Consider the following 22,198-nt stretch of genomic DNA (forward strand, 5'->3'; position numbering starts at 1 on the left):
TTTCTTTGAAGCTTTTCCCTCTATCTAAAAAGGTGTTGTTAAGTTTTGGCTAACAGGGCGTATGAATATTAGGAAAGTAAGCCTCATTTAATACTCCAAGTAAGCCATAAAAAAAGCCTTTTCACTTTATTCCTATTCCAAATCTATGATCTTTCTATATATTGGAATTATCGATCCATTTTTTGTGCCCTCATAGAAGTTTGACTTGCAAATTGGCAACGCATCTTGCCAATGGCGGTCATATAATAATTAATTGAAGAAAATCCACCGCTGGCAAAGTTTTATTGGCCAATTGCATTCAAAATTAATGTTTAAGTGTCGCTTTTTTTGTGCGCCTGCTTTTACATGTTCTTTTATGGCCTTTTTGCTGGCTCACATCACATGCATTGCCGTAGTACCAAGTAATTTAAAAAAGTTTTCAACGTGACTGAGCTACGTGTTTCAAAAAAAAAAAAAAAAAAAAAACAAACCGAAAACCCAAAAAACCTTTAAAATAACGAAGGTAAAGGAAATCCAATTTAATGGCCTTTAGCTTCCTCACTGAGTCACAGGTTGACTTTGCCTTTGACTATATATAGGTATATATATTTCCTTTTGAATGAATTTACGTTTGCCAATGTCAACATCGGTTGAGCAGGAATTGGAAAATGTTACGTATTCTCTATGAAAGAGAGTGGATAGATCCAATGCAATTGACTTGAAACTATCTCTAAATTAGATCGTGGAATATTTCTAAATATAAAATCAAGAGGAATTTTCTTTAAACACCTTGTTTATGTTTGGTTCTCTTGGCTCTTCAGTTCCGTTTGCAAACCACAAACACAAATTCGAAATTTCACTAATAAGTAAACAATTAATAGTAACTAAAATTGATTAAAAATAGGAAAGGATTTCAACTTGAAAGCAGAAAGCAGAATATTTGAGTATTCACTCGAAATTATATGAAGAAACATTAATTTAACTATATTTTAATAAGTAGATAAACTTAAACGTCTCAAAAGTTATTGCAGAGTTCAGTTTGAATTTCAAATACTTTAAAAACGGACTTCAATTAATAACTTTAAGCCAAAATTGGTTGAATCATAAGGGTAACAGCTTGAAGTGTCACATTAGCAATTGTTGAGCCTTTTGAGCTAAGAATAGTTATTAAAGTGTCATTGAAATGATTATTTATTGTTTCTTTAGTTTATTGAAACAAACTTAAATACACAAAGGGCATAGTGATGAATGGGCTACATTTAACAAGTTTCCATTTTATACACCTTTTACTGGAATAGAAGGAGATTGCTTTACCTTTTAGTTACCTTTTGGAAAATTTTCTATACGAGTTTGGGGGAATGTAAATGGTTAATAGTAGTTGTTGTTAGTTCAACTTTTAGTTGTAATCCCAGCCTTTTATTTGCTCAACTAACTTAAACTATCAGTTAAATAAAAGGCCGCCTCTTGGCCCCCTCCGCCCACATTTCCCACTTTAACTTTCCCTTTCTTTTGCTGACATGGGAATGGGAATGGTATAGAGAATGGCTATGGGTTAGTCCCACCTTCGAGTGGCAGCTGCTGCTGCTTCTGTTCAGCCACCAGCATTGGCATGTTTTGCGGACTGCAGACGAAATTGAAAGCAAATTAAAATGAAATTTCAAACGCTTTATGCCAAACTTTGTTTGACGAGAATTTTGTAGGGGAACGCGGGAGGGGGGGCGAGTGTTATTTGGAGGAATGGACAGCTCAACGCTAAACGAAATACTTTAGAAAAGTACTTAAATTTTTCAAGCAAAACTTGGCCAACTTTTTTCTCTCGTTCTCTCTCTCTGTGTTTTTTTTTTATTCACTAAGAATGCAATTTCCATTTTGATTACTCCATTTGCCAAATGAAAAATGACAGCTGAAAATGCTTAACATAAACAACAAAGGGAGAAACATAAATATCACAGACCAACAACAAAACAAACAAAACGTGTATAATCTGTCAGATGTCACTCTGGGTATGAGAAATTATTTAACAAATTAGGAAACAACATTAGGCTAATATGGCCAAAATGTTATAATGATATTTGTTAAGCAATTAAGTATTCAGACAATTGACATACTTTAATTAAGGGGATTATTTTTTAAAGTCCATTTAGGACTTTAAAAACTTTGTTAAGGAGTTCTTTCATATCTAAGATAGTTTCGAATGGAAAAAACGTTCAACTTTTTGAAGAATTTGAAATATACTTTTGAAATCGGTTTAGATCGGTTTATTTTTTTTTTTGGCATGATTATCGATTCTTTTTACTAATTGTTTTTATCCCAATCCTCTTTGTTTTTGCTTTATAAGGTTGTAATTCTGAACTAGTTGAAGATATGGCCATTGCAATTTTCAAGTTTCTTAGTCGAATAATGTTAGAACTTGCTGTTTTTGAAATAGGCTTATTAGATTTAGCCGTTGGGCATCTATTTAACGTTCCATTTAGATCGATTGTGTTCCGTAATGTTGGCGGATTTGGAGATTACCCAACGGGGCTTATATCTGTCTGGTGTAAGCTAAGAGTTGGTAGATTGTTCGTTTAGCTAAATAGACAATCTTCACAAGATTGTCTCAAGATCGAACTCAAGCAGACTTATACAAAAGGTTTGATATTACAAACAATAGTATGAATTCTAAATTCAACCTAATTAATTTCAAATTTCTTCATCCACATCCAAAATATTGTAATGTCTTGGTGTTAGTTTTCATGGTTTTTGCAAAAGATCTAAAGTCTATCATTTAAGAGATGCCAAACAAAATCCAGTGGATTTATTGCAATGTCTTAGTTAAATTCATACATTTCATTTTCAACTTACTAAACACTTGTTAAAGGGCAAAAATAAAAACGAATCAAACTTTAAAAAATTAAAAAAAAAAAAAAAACATATATAAATAGTTACAACTTGTAAAGACAACTCAAATTTAATTTCTGTGTTGAATTTATTTAGCATGAATCGAAATATTTTGAAAATTTCAATGTAGCATTCAACAGTTAAAAATGCTTGCCTACTTTTTGGGGCAGATCTCAATTAATGGCAAAAGTTTCGAGAGATTGAATGCTCTAATACATCAATCTGCTTAAATGACTAATGACACCTGAGGCCATATAATCTGTATAGTAACAACAACAACAACAACAATAGCAACATAAACATTAATCACTCGGAAATAGGATAACTGCAACACTATTCGTTTCCTTTTCCTCCCCTTTTATTTTGAGTTTTATTTATTAGTTTTTTTTTCTGTTTTGTTTTTTGGATTTATAATTCTATTTTGTGGCATTTTCTCTATTTATTTCATATTTTTTTAATGCACTTTCAATGGGAATAACACCAAGAAAAAAAAAAAACAAACACAAAACAAAGAAAAAATATTCTCTTTTTTTTAGTTTTTGTTTCCGGTTCTGATAATGGCCAAGTAAATAGGACTCAGTGCTTACAACGGCTTTTGGCGTCAAGTGACTTTTTTTGTCTCTTTCACTGTTGAAATTAAAATCCTTCTTTTTTTTGTTTTTTAGAAATTTGCCTTTTATTCCTTTTTGTAAATTATTTTTTGTTTGCTTTTTGCGCGCGCTTTTTTTTGAACGACTTAATGGGATTTGAGATATATTTGTATATATTCAAAAGGAGAGATGAAAGCGAGTAAACAAGTTGCGCTTCCTACGCCAGCCGAACGTAGAATGCTAGTCGAGTTGGATAGAGCAGCGGCTTTTATAAGAATCAACACAAACTTCGGGCATCGGGCATCGGTCTTGAAGCTTCGGCAACAGCATCGGTTTTCAGTTTCGTTTTCGCTTTAGCATATGTCTGCCTCTGCCTCTGTCTGTGTGTGTGAGAGGGTGTGCGTGTGTGTATGAGTGTTTGCATATTTGCTTTATGAATGTGTTTACCAGCAAACTTTTACAAGGGGCCAGCAAACCGGGACCAGTCAGGTGGCAAAGGGTTGAGAGTGCGGGGCCAACAGTCAAAAGAGATGAATGGAAGGGGTAGGGGTGGGGGGTTGGTGTATTGTAGGGGAGTGCGAAAGTGCCAACACTCGCATTAATGACAACAGCAACAGAAGCAGCAGCAGCAGCAACAATTGTAAGCCTGCTACAGCTCAATTAACTATCTGTCTGTCTCTTGTCTATAGTGGCAAGTGTACCTATGTACCTGTGTGTGTGAGTGTGTGTGTGTGTTTGACTGTTTGTCCGTCTTCCTCACATACACATAATTACCGTTATTTTGGCAGTAGACACAGAGAAGAGGATGCAAATGCGGATGCCATAGCAATTGCAATTGCCTTCCTTGTCTGCGAAATGTAAATATGAAAAATGCATTGTCCGAGTCTCAATTATTTAAGCAAATATACACCGAATATAACCTACATACACCCACACACACCCACATACTTATAGATCTGTGTGTGTGTGTGCGCGCAATGAAATGAGCAGGCAAAGTAATTTACATGTACACAGGTTAAAGGATAAACCTCATGGCATACATATGTTTTGTATGTATGTTTTGTTTGTTTGTTTGTAGTTGTAGTTACATGTACATACATACATACATATGTATGTATGTATGTGGATGGCCAATGGCTATACCGATATATGATATTACATATGTTTATCAGCTTATACATATTTATACCTATTTACAGAGTGTGTGTGTGTCTCTCTCTCTCTTTGTGTGTGTGTGTGTGTGTGAGCTCATTAATAGAACTTACAAATAAATGACAATATTACTGGATTGTTGCCCACAGGGCAAACGGCAAAAGTGACGCACTGCGGCAGCCGCAGCAGCAGCAAATTAATAAGGACCGATAAAAATATCAGATTTCATAGCCATAGATACTCAATACACACACACACACACACACACACACACACACACTCATACACACACAAGGACACACGCGCACTAAATTTGCATTTAATTGTTTGTATAATAAATTCATTTAGACTGATTCATCACATAATCACTATAATTCATAATCGAAATTGCCAATAATCCTTCATACACTATTGCCATCGAATGGAAGAGTATATTAAAGTCGCTCAAATTGTAGGAAATACTTTTCAAATCAAAGATTTTGAGAACAAATGGACACAACTTTGTTGAATTTCTAATCAAATTTTTGTTTTCTATAATTTTAGTTAGATGTTAGTTAGATTATGCCGAGAAAATATATATATATATTCTTGATCAGCGCGAGAAACCGATTCGATAAAGCCATTTCACTCTGTCAAACTTCACGCTCTCAATTAGAAAACTACTAAAATAAAACTTCGATTCGACGGATCGAACTACTTTAACATATACATAACTGTCGTAAAAACCAACCACCGCCAAATTTACTTTATTTCTCAGTAGAAATATGGAAAAATCTGACAAAAGAAACTTTGACTGAGGAATTTCTTTCAATTTTCAACCGATTTACTTGACAACATTCTTCGATCTTTTTAGAAAATTTCGTTTTAATTTCTTCAAAAATTTCTCTCTGACTAATTTGATGGCAATTTTTTATACGATTCAAAATCTAATATTGATATTTAAGCCGAAAAAATTAAAAGTTTTGTTCAATTTGAAACGGATAAAAATTTGTATCAAATTTGTCATACTGGGTAACTATTATAGCAAAAATATCTATAACGAATCAAAAGATATAACCAAGAATGTGTGACCTTTAAGATTCGTTCTATCCAGGTATGTATATATTATTTGTATGTATTTATATATCCAATTAGCCTCAGATTTGTCTAGATATAGCAATATTTTATGATCCAAAAACAAGCATATAATTCTTTTGCGTATCAATTTATTTACCAAAGCTTAGTTAGCTTTGTGCTCTACGAGTTTGTTTTTATGCATTTCATTGTCAAAGTTTTCCTTTGGTGAGATGGGAGAACGTGAAATGCGATTCCCTGGCATTTTTGTGGACTAAAGTTTTTGCCACAGCTCACTTGACTGTCGGCAAAAGCTTCAAATATAGCATACAGATATTTTAAGTGGCAAATGGGGATAACCATAAAAGGAGTGGCTAGCCGAGAAGGAGTTTCCAAGTTGACAACTATGCCAAGTGTTTTGTGTGATGCCGCTTATTGCGGTTAAACATCAACATGCATCGTCTTTGGATTGATTTGCATCGTTCAATCCAAAGACGAGCAAATGGAAGCTATGTGAATACACTTCAATCACCAAATTGTTGACCTCTTCTGAATAAGTTTATCCTAATGGTTGAAGTTCTAATTTGAATATGTGTAAGAGCTAGTTAAGTGGCTACGAAATTTGCATCAGCCCTTGATTAGCCTATTAAGACTCACAGTGAGTGCTGTGTAACTAAAATAAATTGAATTAAAAAGTGTTGAGAAATGCAAAAAAAAGAAGAAAGAATGCACCAGATATCCCACTCATTGTGAAAACTTGGCTATAATTTATTGCTAATTACAAAAATTTTCTTGACTTTAAAAATGAAAGGCTAGGCCTAAGCCCAATGAAACGATTTAATACTCCTTAAATATAACCAATTATGCTTTCTGTTTGGCCCAAAGTGTACGAGATAGAACTGATTTTAACCATGGTTAATCTCTGATTCAGTTTTAATTCTAAAAAAAAGTTCTGTCCGCAACTGGCGGGGGGAGAAAGCGAGTATCTTGGGGGGAAAATCGTTCTTGGATGTCAAAATTTGACCAGTTTCATAGGCGAAATTTCATACCCTCCAAGAAATTTATATAGGCGAACTTTGTTCCTTAAAGTATGCAGTATGCAATCTAAGAAATTGAAATTTTCAAATATTCTGTAATAAATTTAAATAAATATGCAACTATTATCTAAGATAATTCTAACTGAGTGCTAGCAAGTAGTTCAAATATTTTACAACAAGTTTACTGTGGGAAATTAAATAATTAAATGACTAACTTTTGCCAGTCTATTTGCATATACAGATGTGCATATTTAAATGCAATAGACGAATTCCGCCACGTAGCCGGTTTTCAATTGATTACAGAGCAAAAGTATGTTTGGGGGGAGTTTTGGGAGAATTTCCCGTGTCTGCGGTTACACAATGAAACAGTGAGTTGATTAAAGTACAACACACACACACACACAGACACACACGCCTACTCACACATGCATAGATAGATTTTTATTTACTGTTACAATTGCCAACTATAACTAAATTATTCAAAAATTATATAAATTGTTTATGGAATATTCATTATAAATTCAATCAATAACAACAACAGAAATAGAATTTTCTCTTCATTACTAATTGAATTGAAAACATTAATAACACTTGTTTGGAGTGTTGGCTAACAGATTGTTGGCTAAACTGTTTGTTTAATTTGTGTTTGGAATCTCGACTACTTAAACTTGTTTTAACTACTTTAAACAGTTCATTATTAATATCAATTAGTTGTGTTTCTGTGTTCATTGTCGACTTTTAGTTTGTTTCGCATATCAATTCCGTTTCTATGTAGTGTTGTTGTGTTCAATTCAATTCTAGGTAGTGTTGTAAAGGGTAAGCAGTTTCTGCAAAATGATTAAAAAGGGATGCAACTCACTGTTCAATTGTGGGTAAATTGTTGCAGATTCTTCTATTGACTTTGCCTTTAAATATCTTGGATTACTAGTTTATGTGACAGTGACTGCAAAAAGTCTGTATTTCATCTAAAATATTCAAAACTAACTTTGCCGAATAGTAAGTTAGAATAAAATATATATCTCTAAACGAGAGCAATTTGACTGACGCGAATTTGGATCAACTAATGCCAATGAAAAAGGGTCACCATTCAATACATTCACACATACACACATACATACATACATACATATATGTATCTTTATCTTGAAGTTGCTTGATTAAAATGCAATATAAAATCATGTGGCAAAAGGTTGCCATGGGGGCCATGTCCATGTCCCTCTATTCGGCACTCGTTCGCTTTGCAATTGAGTGAAGCATTCCTAGCTGACTGGCTGCAGGCTGTCAATCGTAGTTTACCCCGTAACCCCTTTGTACCTGGACCTGAACCCGGACCCGGTTACGGATGGCAAACGCTGAAATCAATTGCATGGACGAACAACAACGTCGTTGGAATGAGAATCCTAATAGAAAGTTTTCCAGCTTGCATTTGCCGCAAACAGCAGACTCTGCCAGTCTCAAATATATATATATCTGTATATAAAGATATATATACCTGACTATACATAACTGGGTATAGATTTCACTTACAAAACTGGTGGATGGCAAACATTTGCCAATAGCTGCTAGGCAAAATAGCTAAACATTTTTGCAGGTAACTTTTTAATTAAACTGCCAACCCGCCTGACCTCAAACCAATTCCATACTAACTATATACATATCCTTTAGCTGCATATATATGTATATGTGTGTATATTTTATTCTACTTTGACTTTGTCTTAGTGGTCAGAAGAAAATGCCATATAGCCACAGCTTTTTGCTTCATAACTTGGTCCCTCTATCTCTATCTCTATCTCAGTCTTTCTTACTCTTTCGAGTAGTAATTATTATTGCACTGGCTTCTCAGTTGGCTGAAAGAGCTCAGCTTCAGTTTCCGTTTCAGTTGGATGCATGTAGAACAATTTATTTATGGGCTTCATCAAATTTGATCGAATATGCAGCATCAGCCGCTCAAATGCAAACAAAACTTTAATTTCAATTGTTGCATATTCAGCAGTTTTCAATTACAAATCAATCAATCAATATTTAAGAATTCACCGAAACATGCTTACTCTGCAGAAGTAAATTGCCTAGATGTATATACTATTATGACCATAGGTGTACATATGCAAATATAGAGACGATGCAGGGATTCTACATTGAGCCATTTAGCATTTTTGACTAGTTCACAAGGACATTTCTCAGTCAAAAATATCCCTAAAAACCGATAAAAATTAAGTCTCAATATTTTGTAAATTTTTGATTATCTAATCTTACCTTATGTATAATTTTCACAATTTTTCTTTAAGTAAGTTATAATGATAAGTCATCTAGAGCTTTGAAATGGTAGAACTTTTGCGCCTTAGGGTATGCAACAGGCTGGAAAAGTATTAATTGTTTTCAACCAAAATTGTTCGCTTTGAGAACTATTTTTTTATGCACAAGACATTGTGAAATTTCTTTATGTGTTTTTTAATTGCTTATAGCATACTTTTGGGGCCTTTCGTGAAATGGCCCAAAAGGAGAGTGAATTGTTTATTCTCACTATGTGAGAGGCATTTCAGGATAATTGCCAGGATAAACTCATAAAGCTTTAAACCTTAGATTGCCGCACTAGAAAGTATTGCAATCGTTTTCAATGACTTCCATCACCTCGCACATTTTTTGTGTAAGCGTTTGTGTGTGTTCGTATGTGTGTGTGTGTGTGTGTGTGTGTGTGGTTGGGCATGCAAATTGAAATTGTCCATTACACAGAAAGTGGCTACCAATTGATTTTGGGCTCCAATGTAGGCCAATAGTGGTCATTGTATATATGTAATTTCCGTTTTTGGTCATCGAATTCTTGTTGAGTTTATGACGCTGCAGTGTGCGGTAGGTAAATGCTATCAACAAAGGGCAATACAATTGGTCAGCTTCAAGGGTCACAATCAGGATCAGGAGATAACAAGTTGAATGAGCCTAGTACTAATTGAGAATATGCCACTCAGTAAACAAATAGAACTCACTTTCTCTGAAAGTCACTAAAATTTTACATGAAATCTTTCTATCAGCAGAACTTAATTTCCAACACTTGGTTTTCAAGATAAAAAATCTCAATTAATAACCTTTAATTACTAAAAATCTCACCTGTTGGACCTGGTCCTACATATGTACATATATATTCACTCACATGTTAAGCCATCTAAAAGCTGCTAGCTTTAGTTTCTGCTTCTTTATTGCCATTCGTTGCCATTCTAGTTCACTGATGTGGATACATTCTGGCCAACAAGTCGGGGGTGACAGAGAGAGAGAGAGCAAAATGTCGACCAAGTTACCCCTGGCTTAAGGCTACATCAGTCAAGGACTAGAAATAACAATTCCGTTATTGTTGTAACTGCTGCTGCCATTTTTTTGTTTTTCTTCCCCGTTTTTTTTTTCCAACTATTTATTAAGCCAAGTTGTTTGTACAGGGGGCGCAGAGGGTTAACAAAAACGCTTGAAGCCAGTACCTGCTACCTACTACCTACTACCTAGTACTACATACTAGTCGCACTCTAGTCCAGTCAGTTTCCATGTCCAGCATGGCTTTTGACATTTCATAATTCAACATGCGAAAAATGTCAACTAGCTGACAATTGAACTCCAGCCAGAGAGCCCGAAGGAATGCAGTAGCCCCCCTCCCTGTCTCTCTCTCTCTCTCTCTGACCCCAAATCCCAAATGTACATACATACATATTCCTAGTCAAACGTGGAATACAACTCTTTCATATTGTTTCCTTGTGTGGGTGGGATTTTTTTTTTTGATATTTGCTTAGGTATTATGCCGGAGTGCTGGCCACTTTGAAATCCTAGAAATTTCATTTCATCAGAAAAATATGTAAACATTCTTTAGACAATCCTCTGTGGTTATCTGCATAAACATAGACAAAATACTAAACTTTTATTTTTAGCTAGCTGATGCCGACTGCATGAACGACTGAGCTGGGCTAAGCCGAACAGAGGATGGGGCTAATCCGTGGCCGAGTCACTTTGGAGGTTTACCGTTTCGAGTGTGTACTTTGTTAGTTCTCAATATGCCAAAGCTAAAAAGCTTCTATACTAAGAAGCAAAAGGCATTTCTGTATAATTTTGCAGACCGACTTAACTTTACTTAACTTTAATGGTTAAATATGAATAGAAATTGATCTGCTAGTCAGCAACTGGATCCAGGGTTAACATCATTTTCAGAACTGGCCTATATGCCAACCAGGCTGAAGTCCCGAATCTTTAATCGGAATTGGTGACTCACATACCTGAAGTTCTTTTTGTTAGCTAAATAGTAATCTAATCTTAAATCATATACTTAAGAAACAAAATTATAATAGACACAATTTCATAAAAATTCTTTTGTCTAAGCTAACTTTGCCTATGTCAGTTACTGGACAAACAAGTGAGTTTTAGCAAGGTTTAACTTATTCTTTTTGTTGCTAATATAAAAGTTAGTGATTCAGAGCAGAACATCAAAACTATGTTGGTTTTATCGAAAACTAAGTTAACAAGGATTCTATCATCCTCTTGAACAATGCAGGAGTTCGACCCTATTTTAGACATTTGCGTCTAATTAAAAACAAGAAATTAAATGCCAATTTATAGGTTAATCATTAAATACTTTGAGCTCTTATCCAACACCACAAAACAGAACTTACTTGATTCAATCCAAAACTTGTAGTCTGAATGTTTTTGTAATAGAAACAAATTTGAAATCAAAAATTAAATGCAACAATTTAGTTTCGAGTGTAACTAATTAAATTTTCAACTATGTACCGTTAAATCTCTGTTTAATGCATGAACTGATATATATTTGTAAACGTTTAAATATTCCACAAATACAACAAAAATTTGTTTGGTGTTGCATACTTCTGGGGTGCAGCGAAAAAACGATGAAAATTTGCTACTTTCGGTTTGGAAATTTGAACTAGTGAACCCTTTACACCTTGTGAAAGGTCAATAAAATAAAAAAGGAAAGTGAAATTTAGCTCATTTTGAATGGATTCTATTTGTAAATCATCTTAAGAGGCCAAAATGAAACTGTTTTCATTGTTTAAATCGAATTCTATTAAAAGGAATACACATAATTTGATAATCACATTGGTGTTTCCTTTTAATTAAAGGCCAAAGGCAGAAATAGCAAAGAATTTATAGTTAACGAGCATCGTTCACTTGTTGTATGTATTTGCCACCTTTAGCACCCCCTTCCCCATCCACATTCAGTTGGCCTTAAGTTTTTTCTCTTGGCAAACAATAAAAATGTGCATAGGAGGAAAAGAAAAAAGAAAATTGAAAGACTTCAGGCTTTCTGGGGTGGTCTGGGTGTTGAGTTGTTGTTGGCCTGTAGATTGGAATTGGTATTGGTGCTGGTGTTGGTGTTGGTATTGGTCAATGGAAGGGAATGGAAGGGAAAGGTATGGCAAACGAATGCCATAAAGTTTGTGACTTTGGCAAACGTTTTGCGTGGGGATGCTGATGTTGCTACTGTTACTGCTGCTTCTGGGCAAGTTTGTTGCAAAATGTGCACAGCTTTAAAAAAAAAAAAAGAGAAAGAAAGATGGAAAAAAAAACAAACAACCAAAGAAAGAGAGACAGAAAGAGAGTGGAAAAAAGACAGAGGAGTTGGTAGCCATTTGTTGGTCATTCGTTTCATCAAAACATTTCGCTACGTCGCTTCGTTTTAATGGCAGCCAACTCGTCCTCGTCCTCGTCCTCGTCCTCGTCGTCGTCATCAATGTCGCGGCGTCCAGTGACCGACCTTTTGTTGCTTAATTGGCGCCCATGCAGCCCGTCAGTCTACTCATACACTTGCAGAAATTATTGGTCACCAATTTCAGCTCAAAAGGGGTCATTTCTTTGTCGCTTCTTCATCTTCATTTTGGCCATGATGTGATATAAATTTCGTGCCGTGTTACTCATTCATTCACGTCCGCACGCCATTTGCATTCCCTGTCGCAATCCGCTGCCTCATCTCTTCTCCTGACTCTCTCCCCCCCTCCTACTTGGGGGCACATAAATGTGGGTAGGAGCGTGTGGTCCTGTGTGTGTGGGTGTGAAGTTGTACGTGTGTGCCATATAACTTTGGCAGCGCCATCGCCATCGCCATCGCGTTGTCATTGTCGTTAGCTTCTGCTTCATCTCCCTACGATTCCCTTGCCGCGACTTTGTCTATCTCTTCTGGCCCATTGTGTGTCTGCCCAGAGTATAATACGTAATCACAACAACTGTTTGCAAAGAGTCTCGTCGACACAGTGTGAAATCTGCATCATACATATATGAAAAGATATAGCTTTTTCCCTTGTAATGTTCCTAGAAGGCAAACTGTAATGCCAAGTAACTTTTAACGCTAAAACTAGTTGGGAATCATAACTTTCAGTCTTATATATCGAAACTCGACCAGTTTAAGAGGCAAAAACATCTTATTATCTTTTATTTTTAGTTTTCTTACAATACTTTCGATTTTGAAGACAGATAAAGGACTAATCCTTACAGTTTCGTGGCATATTGACTTGGCATTGGGTCACGGTGCATTGAGCTAAGCCAACATCAAAAATGAAACGACAGCAACCAAACAATGTGGCAAATGTGCAACGTGAGGCACTGCTGTTGTTGTTGTTGTTATCGTTGTTAGCTGTTCGGATCTGCCCCCATGTTTATGCCTGCGCCTGGGACTGAGAACGAAAGAGAGACACAGTCCAGGCACATTGCATGTCCGTCAATGGCTCCAAGTCCGGGTGGTCATTGCAGTTATGTCACATGGCTGACTTAATTCATTCATTTAGACGACGACGACGACGACGACGACGACTCCGACGATGACGATGACGATGGCAAGGAGGTTGACGCTGACAATTGTAGGTGTCGCGTCCTTTGTCGACGCAGTGCAGCAAATGGGCCAAGAGTCAGAGTCAGAGAGCCAAAGCCAGTGGAGGGCCATTATGGCACCGACATTGTCAATGACTGGCGAATTATTATGGCCTCTGCTCTACTCCTTTCTCTCCTCTCATGTTTGCCTTTACTTCAAATTGTGTGCTTGTCATATAGGAGTATGTGTATGTATATGTACATATGTGTATGGGTGGGTGTGGATGTGAGTGTGAATGGGTGTGTGTTTCCCATCATGTTATGACAGTTGGCACCATTTTCTGTACAACATTTTGCAGGTGGTGGCCATTGTGGAGCCAGAACCTGAAGAGGGCACGAACATGCAACGAACCATTTGTCAGCTAGTCAATCAGCACCTGCTGCCAGGCAGAACTTGCTTTCTCCTTTCTATTTTCTTTCTTTTTTGCGTTTTATTATTATGCAGTTTGTAATGCTTGTTTAGCCAGGATTATAATTAGGTATGTACATATATAAAAGAGATTGTTCTTATAACTCTTTGGGCAAAATAAAAATGAACACATTGGAAGAACATTTTATATTGTTTTGAGATTTTAAAATGCAATTGAACGAGTTTCAAACGAATTCTTCAAAAAAAAATGTCTAAATGTCCTCAAAATTAAATTATTGAAAATGGATTTAATGAAAAAATGTTTGCTTTCCTTCTTATTTTTGAATTTAAAGAATAAGTAACGACACTTCAATCGGTTAACAAAGTGTTTGGCGCGCAGTTTAAATGTAAAGAACATAGTTCCTCTTCTTGCAATCTCCAATTGCTGGAGCTAAAGATTCCTACCCAAAGCAATATACTTGGACTTGATACAATTTTCCCGATCCCTGAACCACCTTCCTCGTATTTGTTTTGTAAAAATCATAAGAAGTTTTAAAAACTTAACCTGATTAATGAAAAAGAAGCCAATGAAATTATTTCAAATAACTTTGAGGTTAACATTTAACGGTTAACCGTTTTCACTGACACTTGTTCATTTACTATCGATATCGATAACGATAAAGCACCATCGTCTCAAGTTGGCAGGACAAAAATTTGACTTTTGCGCTAACTGAAAATACAACAGCGAAAAGGAAGAAGGAAAAAGTGACGCCGCCAAGAAAAAGTTGAGAAATAAATCAAATTTCTTAAAATTCGTGAGCAAGTAGCATGCCAGGAACATTAATGGCCACACAACTGACAACAGTGCAGGTCAAAGGTGCGGCAATTTCCTTGCCGAAACAAGGAAATGAAGCAGCGGCGACAATGCAAAGGCAAGTGCAACAAAAGCAACAAGTGGCCGCCAACGCTAATAGCATCAGCAGCAACAACAACAACAACAATTTAACACAAATTATGAAAAAATTACAAGATGATTTTAGTAAATATAAATATACAGTATATCGATGTGCTTCAAAATTTATAGCCCTGCAAAAGATATTTCACAGTGAGTAGAAAACCCATGTGATCCTCATCCTGATGATCCTCTCATGAAATATCTTTTCTTAGCTAGCAAAATTCCTTATAAATTGATATTGGCCATATTGGATCGACACGGGATGTCAGCGACCACGGCCAGCATGAATTTGAATCTAATGGTGCCGCCGTTTCAGTTGACCTCGCTAATTCATGATATATACTTTGCCTGCGAGAAATTGGGACATTTCAGTAAGAATTCCAGCTATCAGCTGGAGAGGAATACCCAGCTGCTGGCGAATTTCTTTTGGAACATCTATGATCCGTAAGTGATGCAAGTTGGATCACTTTTGTAGCTATTTCTCTCTTAACCCGCCCTTTCTATCTTTATGCTAGACAACGTCGTCATTCCATATCCTTGCTAGAGATTAAGATCACGTTTTTGCTGCTATGCAAAGTGTACATTAGTGATCTATTGATTGCGGATTTCTTTGCCCTTCTTGCTGATGCCAAGACACAGAATCAAGTGTCGCGTTATGCTTTCGAACTGATGCTTGCCACATTGAGTAAACTGCTGAGCTATGTGGGCGAGAGCAAGGCCTATGGTAGTCACAATTTAAACGAGATGATGGAACAATGCTTTATGCACCGAAATAGCGGTTTAACAGAACAGCAATTCCATCACATATGGACGCAAAGGCAGACCCGATTCCTGATCTATGCCAATTTATTGGCTTTAATTAAACGCATGGAGGATACGGAACATTTGATACACACAAATTCCTGCTATGGCTGCCGCAAGGAGCATATAATTGGCATACGCTTCAAGTGTCAGGTGTGCAGGGATGTGTCCCTTTGTTTATCCTGCTTTGCCACTGGCAACGGCACTGGTGGCAGCAGCAGCAGCAGCAGCGGTGGCAACAATCCAAGCACAAATGGTGGCAAGCATGAGGCATCGCATCGCATGTGCGAGGTATTCATGGAGGATCCAGTGCCAGTGCGACAGAAGTGGCGAGACTATTTGGCCTGTCTATGTACGTGGGGATGGTCCCAAAAGAGTCAACAACAGCGACGGGCAGCCAAGGATGAGGAGGAGGAGGAACGACGGGGTTTTTGCAATTCTCCACAAGTCCATGGGACCGCCGGAAATCAGGAGCTGGCGGCCATACCAGCCCAAATGCGTTCCATGGAAGAGAAACCGCCATCCGTTGTTAAGAAACAAGAAGAGATTCAAGAACTTTGTAAGATCTACATCTATATGTATAGTTTTCTCTATATTGATATTCCTGATTTGTATTAGGTTCCCTGGCTGGACTGGCCACCAATGCCTCGGAGCGTATGCAATCCATTATAGACAGACTAATATTACAGAATGCGTAAGTTATTCACTTGTGTTTATTTCAAAAAAGTGTTTTGTTTCAATGTTTCTTTCACCCCGTTTTAGTAAATTGGAAACTCAACTTCAATTATTGTCCAGCACATCGAGTGCTCAAATTTCAGATTTTCTTAGTTCGCATCAGAAATTTCTGTTACAAATCATCGAGGATATGCGTCAGCTATCGGTAAGGCTAAGTCCTTTACTCTGTTAGCTGTCAATCTCTCTTAATTACGATCTTCACCCATTCTAGCTCTCGTCTGCCTCTCCTAAGGCCACGAATCCCTTGGGCAGTTCCACTTTCGTTAATGCTAGCACTCCACAACGTCAAATATTTGATATGTACGCTCCAGTGGGAGCCAATTTAACCCATTCGAGTAAGTTGGCATATATTTTAACATTTTCATTGTTTAATTTTTCTATTCATTGCAGTCAACGGAGCTGACTTAAATCGCACTTATCTGGAGGCCAACAAATCGGACTATTCACTGAATGATGTTAGCCTTTGGTTTGATCAACGACGATCAAGCCTGCAGAACGCTCAGGGTTCGACTCCACTGTCTCTGCCTTGTATGCCGCCGCTTAATGCTCTGCTCGAGCATCCTGTTGTCCATGGCGGTGATGGACGGGATACGGAAATGATTAATTTCAAACTACTGCTCAATAAGGTTAAGGAAATTGTTGAGGATTCCTACAGTGACAATGCTGAGTTGTCGGCGGCCACACAAAATCTGGAGAATGTCCTCGATAATATCATACAAAGCGAAGAGCAGCAACGACAACAGAATCAGTAACAAAATCGAGGCGGTATAATGAAAGTGCCAAGTCCATGACAAAGTGCAAAAGATCCACTGATTGCAAATGCTTTAAATATGTACATTTAGTATTAAGTAAAATCGATTTAATCAGAATTTTAAGAGTTATAGTTCTGCAAGCGATCTAAAGATCATAAATTCAATTGGCTTAAGTGACATTTAAAAATCTTATATTCAGAATTTTTACAAATTGTTTGAAATAATTGTAAGATTGTAACTATAGCAGAAGCCTCTTCTCCGTCCCAATACCAATTAACTAACTATCCTAAGACTTTATCGCCTCACTAACGATCCAATATGGAACAAAATAAATATATGTATACATATAAGGTATATATCATCGAAATCAGCGATACAAAAGTATACAAAAAATATAATTGTTTTTGATTGATTAGTTCGATTCCTAGTCCAGCTGCTGCTGCTCCTCCGATTTGCTCTCTATCACAGTTGCCATCTTATCGCTAAGCATTTGCATTTGATTTAGTTGCCTGGTCCAATGCTTCATTTCATCCTGTTTCAGTTTACCCATTAGCCGACGCCAGATGTTAAGTTCCACCCGGAGTGTCGCCTCCAAATGGATGGCCGCCTCAAACGCCGATAGGCCATTGAATTGATCATCCAATTCCAAAAGCGAGAGATTACAATTCAATTGAAGAAGATCGCGCTGAAGGCGGTATAGGAATAGACGAATTTTGCTAAAACTTTGAGCATACATATGCCAAAGATGATCCTGTCGTCGGATTAGCAGGAGACCACACCATTGTGATGTGGATTGACGATTATAGAATATTCGTTGTACGGAATCCTCGTCAGATCGTGAGTGGTGATCAAAGACAGAGGAGTTATCCGAGCAAATGATATCATCAAGAAAATTGGTTTCACATTCGGCTAAAACAAACAAACGGAAGATGAGCTAAACTTAACTGGAGAAGTGAGAGCAATGACTTACCTGGATCTCGGTCCACTGTCGCTTTGTGGTTGTTGCTTAGCTCGAAACCCAAGCTAGAGACCAGTAGCTGCTCGAATTTTCCCACCTGCTGCTTTTGGTCGGGCAGGAACTCTAAACATAAGGCACATTGAGCAGGTTGGGACATGATTACGGCTAGAAAATCCTGATGTAAGCTCTCTGACTTAAAACTCGGCGCATGCAATTCGGGCTGAGACAATAGAGATGCCACATCTATGGTGGACACATGCAATTGACGCGAAGATCCTTTTAAGCCTACTTCATAGGAGACCAATAGCTCGAGTTTCTCCACCTCGAGTAAATCGGCAAGCTGCAAACATATTACAAGAACCGCATTACATTCAGGCATCAGTTGATTCTGATGGCAGAAAAGTGATGAAGAGATTGAGGCGGAAATGGGTCGCCAGTTTAGTAGATGGCTATATTGTTGTTCCTGTTCTTGGCATGACCAGAATTGGGCCAACTCGTTGTAGTCTTCGGGCGGTTGGCCATTCGGCTGACGGGGCAATTCATAAAGGCGATAATCCAAGGTCCAGCTAATTCCTCCTCCATTCTGCCCTACTTTGGCCAACTGCAAGACTGGCTGTACATTGTGAATTATGCTCAAACGCTGCGTGCCCGATATATTGGCCAACATGCAGCCAATAACTAATCGATCGCCGGGACAAACTCTTGTCCAAATATCACCGAAACGTCGCAATATTTGCTTTTCGTCCAGCAGAAGCGATCGTTGACCAGGCACACCAAAAGCCTGCAGATCTTGAGCCCGTGTCATGTCCATTAGGGTCTGCGATAGCTGTGCAGATAGTTGGCAACGCAATTCATGGACTTGGAGTAACAAGCTCTTGAAATTGTCATCAGAAGAATCTCTATCTCTAGGTAATCTGCAGGAGCTGGAACTGGCTAATACATCTAGCTTGTCAGGTGACTCAAAATTTGTTAGCAGACGCTTGCCATTTCGGAAGTTTAACTGCACATACGCCTGATACTGCACTGGTCCGTTCACCAATTGGTAATCCTTGAAGTTCCTATGGATTGCCATTAACTCAAATTTGGCTCCATGTTGCACAGGTCGGAGGAGTACAATTAAAGTTGCCCAACAACGGATTAGCACATACACATGGTCGCCCAGCCACACATATTTGCCAATCTCGATGGGTTGATCCTCTACTGCCTGGAGCATGCTGTAGTTTAAGGATCCCATGGCCTCGTTGCTTTTATACTGATCCAGATCCTCACGAATCAGGAAACTACTGAGAGGACCCTTATAGTTCTCTAGTTGCCTTTGCAATTCTTTAGTTTCTTCAATTTCATTGTCACTTCCCAAGTCAATGTGATGCAGAAGTTCTTTTTTACGAAATTCATAGAATTTAAGATTGCGACAAAGCACCAAAGTGGATCTCAGACGTTGTCTGCCCACTTGCAAATGTAATGTGTTACCATAGGCTATGCTGGAGCGCTGCAGAAGGAACTCGGGTATATCATCCTCCATCAGCAACGGCAGCATAGCGCCAAAAAAAAAAAACACTCACGTTGATAGTCGCAACAAATTTTGCGAATATAAACAAACCGGAAGATGGGCACAAAGAGGAACTCGAAAAATTCGCGCGCTAACAGGGCTGGCTAGCATTATGAGGATGGTCAAGGGCTGCATTGCATGCCCAAATAAATAAAATAGTTATCGATAGATTGTGACATCGATAAAACGATTATTCAACAAGTTGTGCCTATTCTTTTGTTCGATGTTCGACTCCGTTGTCGGAGTTCGACTCCTTTAACTGATGTTGGTACTATTTTTCATTTCAGCTTTTTTCCGGCCAGATCCGGCTGTTTTTGTGTATCAGCTGTTCGCGCCACAAGGGCACCCAATTTATTTGGAATTTAATCAAGAAAAACAACAAAAAGAGGCTCAAAAAAACAAACGCAAAAACAAAACCATCAAGTGAAAAAATTGCAAAAGGAAAAACAAAAGGGATTTGCCAAGCCAATATTGTGAAAGTAAGAGAAAATGTAAGCAAAGCCATGTGATGCCAACAAAAAATTTAAAGTTCAAAGTGTTTGCATTGATTTACTCGCGCTTTACTGGTGTTGGTTGCTGTTGCTGTGTTTTGTTGTGTTGTGTTGTGTTCTGTTGTGTTGTTGTTGTTGAGTGTGTTTGTGCGTGTGTGTTGATAGTTTTTCTGGTTCTGGCCTGGTCTTGTGGATACGGATACAACAGAAATCTTTGCCTGCAGCAGCTGCAACAAAATTCGCACATAATCACGTCCTAAAAGGTTTTTCAATTGCTGCATTCTAAAATCCATCTCTCTTTCGGTTGTCATATTCGTGCTCGCGTGTGTGTGTGTGTGTGTGTATGTTTTTGTATGTGCTTGTGTTACATTTATTAACAACAAAAATTAACTGAAGCGCGACGGGCAGGAGAAGCTAAAGAAGAATTGCCTTTTTTCCCCCCAGTCATAATTAATAAATAGTAGAGAAAACTTTCATTGTAATTTAAATCGATAAAAGAAAAAAAACATATTAAAAGCAATCAACTAACTGATTAACGGACGCCCACACGGACCTACACACCAGAAGGAGAACCAGCACCAACACCAACACTTCAGCTCCGTCACTCCACTCCACACTTAAGCTCCAACAGAAATTGGAAGAAGAAAACATAAACCTGAATATACAAAATGGTAAGCTTGCTCGGCCGCCTCGTCTCGTTTTTTTTTAAGCCATTTTAGCCAAATGCGGTAAGACCGCAAACAACGACGCGACGACTGCAACACCCACATACTTTTCTTAGAGATCGATCGTACACGACCAGGCTAGGCCAGGCCAAGAGCCTCCATTTCTCATTCAGTCATCATTTTGGAGTGAAACATTTTGGTTTGGTGGGAATCAATCGATATAAATCCAATTGATATTACGCGGTTCGTTTACTCGTTGGCTTAACGTGCGTTAATTACCCATTAGTCCTCACCATTGAGTGGCCTCATTTACACCGTCAACCACTGCCACCCATCACTCCCCTTTCCAGTGCTTATCAGTTTCACTACTCACTCTATTAGGCAATGTCAAATGGTTTTCAATATTTAACTCACTAAACAGGGTGGTGGAAAGTTATTGCGCGTTTTAGACCTTAAAGAGCTCTTTCTACAACGATTTGTTGATCAGAAGTGGGCTATGCATGGACGGAAGGGTCATCCACTATGTTAAATATGTTATATGTTCAGAGAAATCAGTGTTCAAAATATAATTTTTCAATAATAACATGATTATTTTTCGCCAGGGTCTCTCTAAACCTAAAATATGAGAGTTTATTCATATTCATCAAGATAGGGCGTCAATAGTTTTGTTATTTTTCAAGCGATTGTTATAAAACTAAATATTTATTAGTTTAATAAAGTTATAAACATCTTTGCTGAATTTTATTAAGATTGGGCGACTATAACAAATAGATTCCATGAAAATCATCAGACGGTTATAGAGCTTTATAACTTACAATTAGTTCTTTTCATTTTATCCGTTCTAAGTTATACATATAATGACTTGATGACTTAGCCAAAATTAGTTTGGTTAGAAAAAAAAGGTGGAGATAACTCTTTAGGGTATACACACTTCGTCGTGGACGAATTGAAACCGTTTGTTTTGTTGTTGTTGTTCTGTTTTTATGATTGTATATTACTCACCATAGAATTGCCCATGGTGTGTTTTCTTATCAATTTAATTTATACTCCATTAGTCAATGCTATTAGCTTCATATACTAAGTTACTTTCCACGATTATAAGATGTATTTCTTAATCTCAAACACAAAAAGACACCCTGTATGCATTAGATCTGCATACCATAACATTTCTCCATCATGTGCACTTGGAATACATTTATTATCTATTTTCCCCTCCCCTCCCTGTGTGTGCACATAGAAAACAAAACTTTGTCCTATATTTTACGTTAAAATTTGTCTAATATGAAGCTGATACACACAATACTTAAAAAAAGAAAGCATCGATACAGAGTATGCAGATATTTTAAATACAGGGTGTCCCATTTATTAGGTGGCTATTCTAAAATATATATTTTTAGAGCTGCTGT

At 37.4% G+C, this 22,198-nt stretch overlaps 2 protein-coding genes across 2 annotated transcripts; one reads left to right on the plus strand and one right to left on the minus strand.

Annotated features, from left to right (window-relative positions):
• Positions 1 to 14,598: 14,598 nt before the first annotated feature.
• LOC6641183 lies at positions 14,599 to 17,499 on the plus strand. The gene is made up of 7 exons (XM_002064127.4): positions 14,599 to 14,991; positions 15,054 to 15,285; positions 15,357 to 16,201; positions 16,261 to 16,336; positions 16,405 to 16,522; positions 16,589 to 16,712; positions 16,768 to 17,499. Exons 1-7 carry the CDS (start codon positions 14,715 to 14,717, stop codon positions 17,127 to 17,129), a joined length of 2,034 nt encoding a protein of 677 aa, XP_002064163.3. The 5' UTR covers positions 14,599 to 14,714; the 3' UTR covers positions 17,130 to 17,499.
• On the minus strand, positions 17,465 to 19,728 carry LOC6641441. The gene is made up of 2 exons (XM_002064128.4): positions 18,100 to 19,728; positions 17,465 to 18,038 (listed from the first exon to the last, which is right to left on the minus strand). The coding sequence occupies exons 1-2, from the start codon at positions 19,622 to 19,624 to the stop codon at positions 17,554 to 17,556; spliced, it is 2,010 nt and encodes a 669-aa protein (XP_002064164.1). The 5' UTR covers positions 19,625 to 19,728; the 3' UTR covers positions 17,465 to 17,553.
• Positions 19,729 to 22,198: the final 2,470 nt, after the last annotated feature.

Source organism: Drosophila willistoni (assembly GCF_018902025.1).
Source record: "Drosophila willistoni isolate 14030-0811.24 chromosome XL unlocalized genomic scaffold, UCI_dwil_1.1 Seg141, whole genome shotgun sequence".
In the NCBI taxonomy this organism is placed as follows: domain Eukaryota; kingdom Metazoa; phylum Arthropoda; class Insecta; order Diptera; family Drosophilidae; genus Drosophila; species Drosophila willistoni.

Coding starts and splice junctions, on each gene's coding strand:
- LOC6641183 (XM_002064127.4), top strand. CDS start 14,715: ATGCCAGGAACATTAATGGCCACACAACTGACAACAGTGCAGGTCAAA. Junction 14,992..15,053: donor CCTGCAAAAGATATTTCACA/GTGAGTAGAAAA, acceptor ATCTTTTCTTAG/CTAGCAAAATTCCTTATAAA. Junction 16,523..16,588: donor AGGATATGCGTCAGCTATCG/GTAAGGCTAAGT, acceptor CACCCATTCTAG/CTCTCGTCTGCCTCTCCTAA.
- LOC6641441 (XM_002064128.4), bottom strand. CDS start 19,624: ATGCTGCCGTTGCTGATGGAGGATGATATACCCGAGTTCCTTCTGCAG. Junction 18,039..18,099: donor GACAGTGGACCGAGATCCAG/GTAAGTCATTGC, acceptor TGTTTGTTTTAG/CCGAATGTGAAACCAATTTT.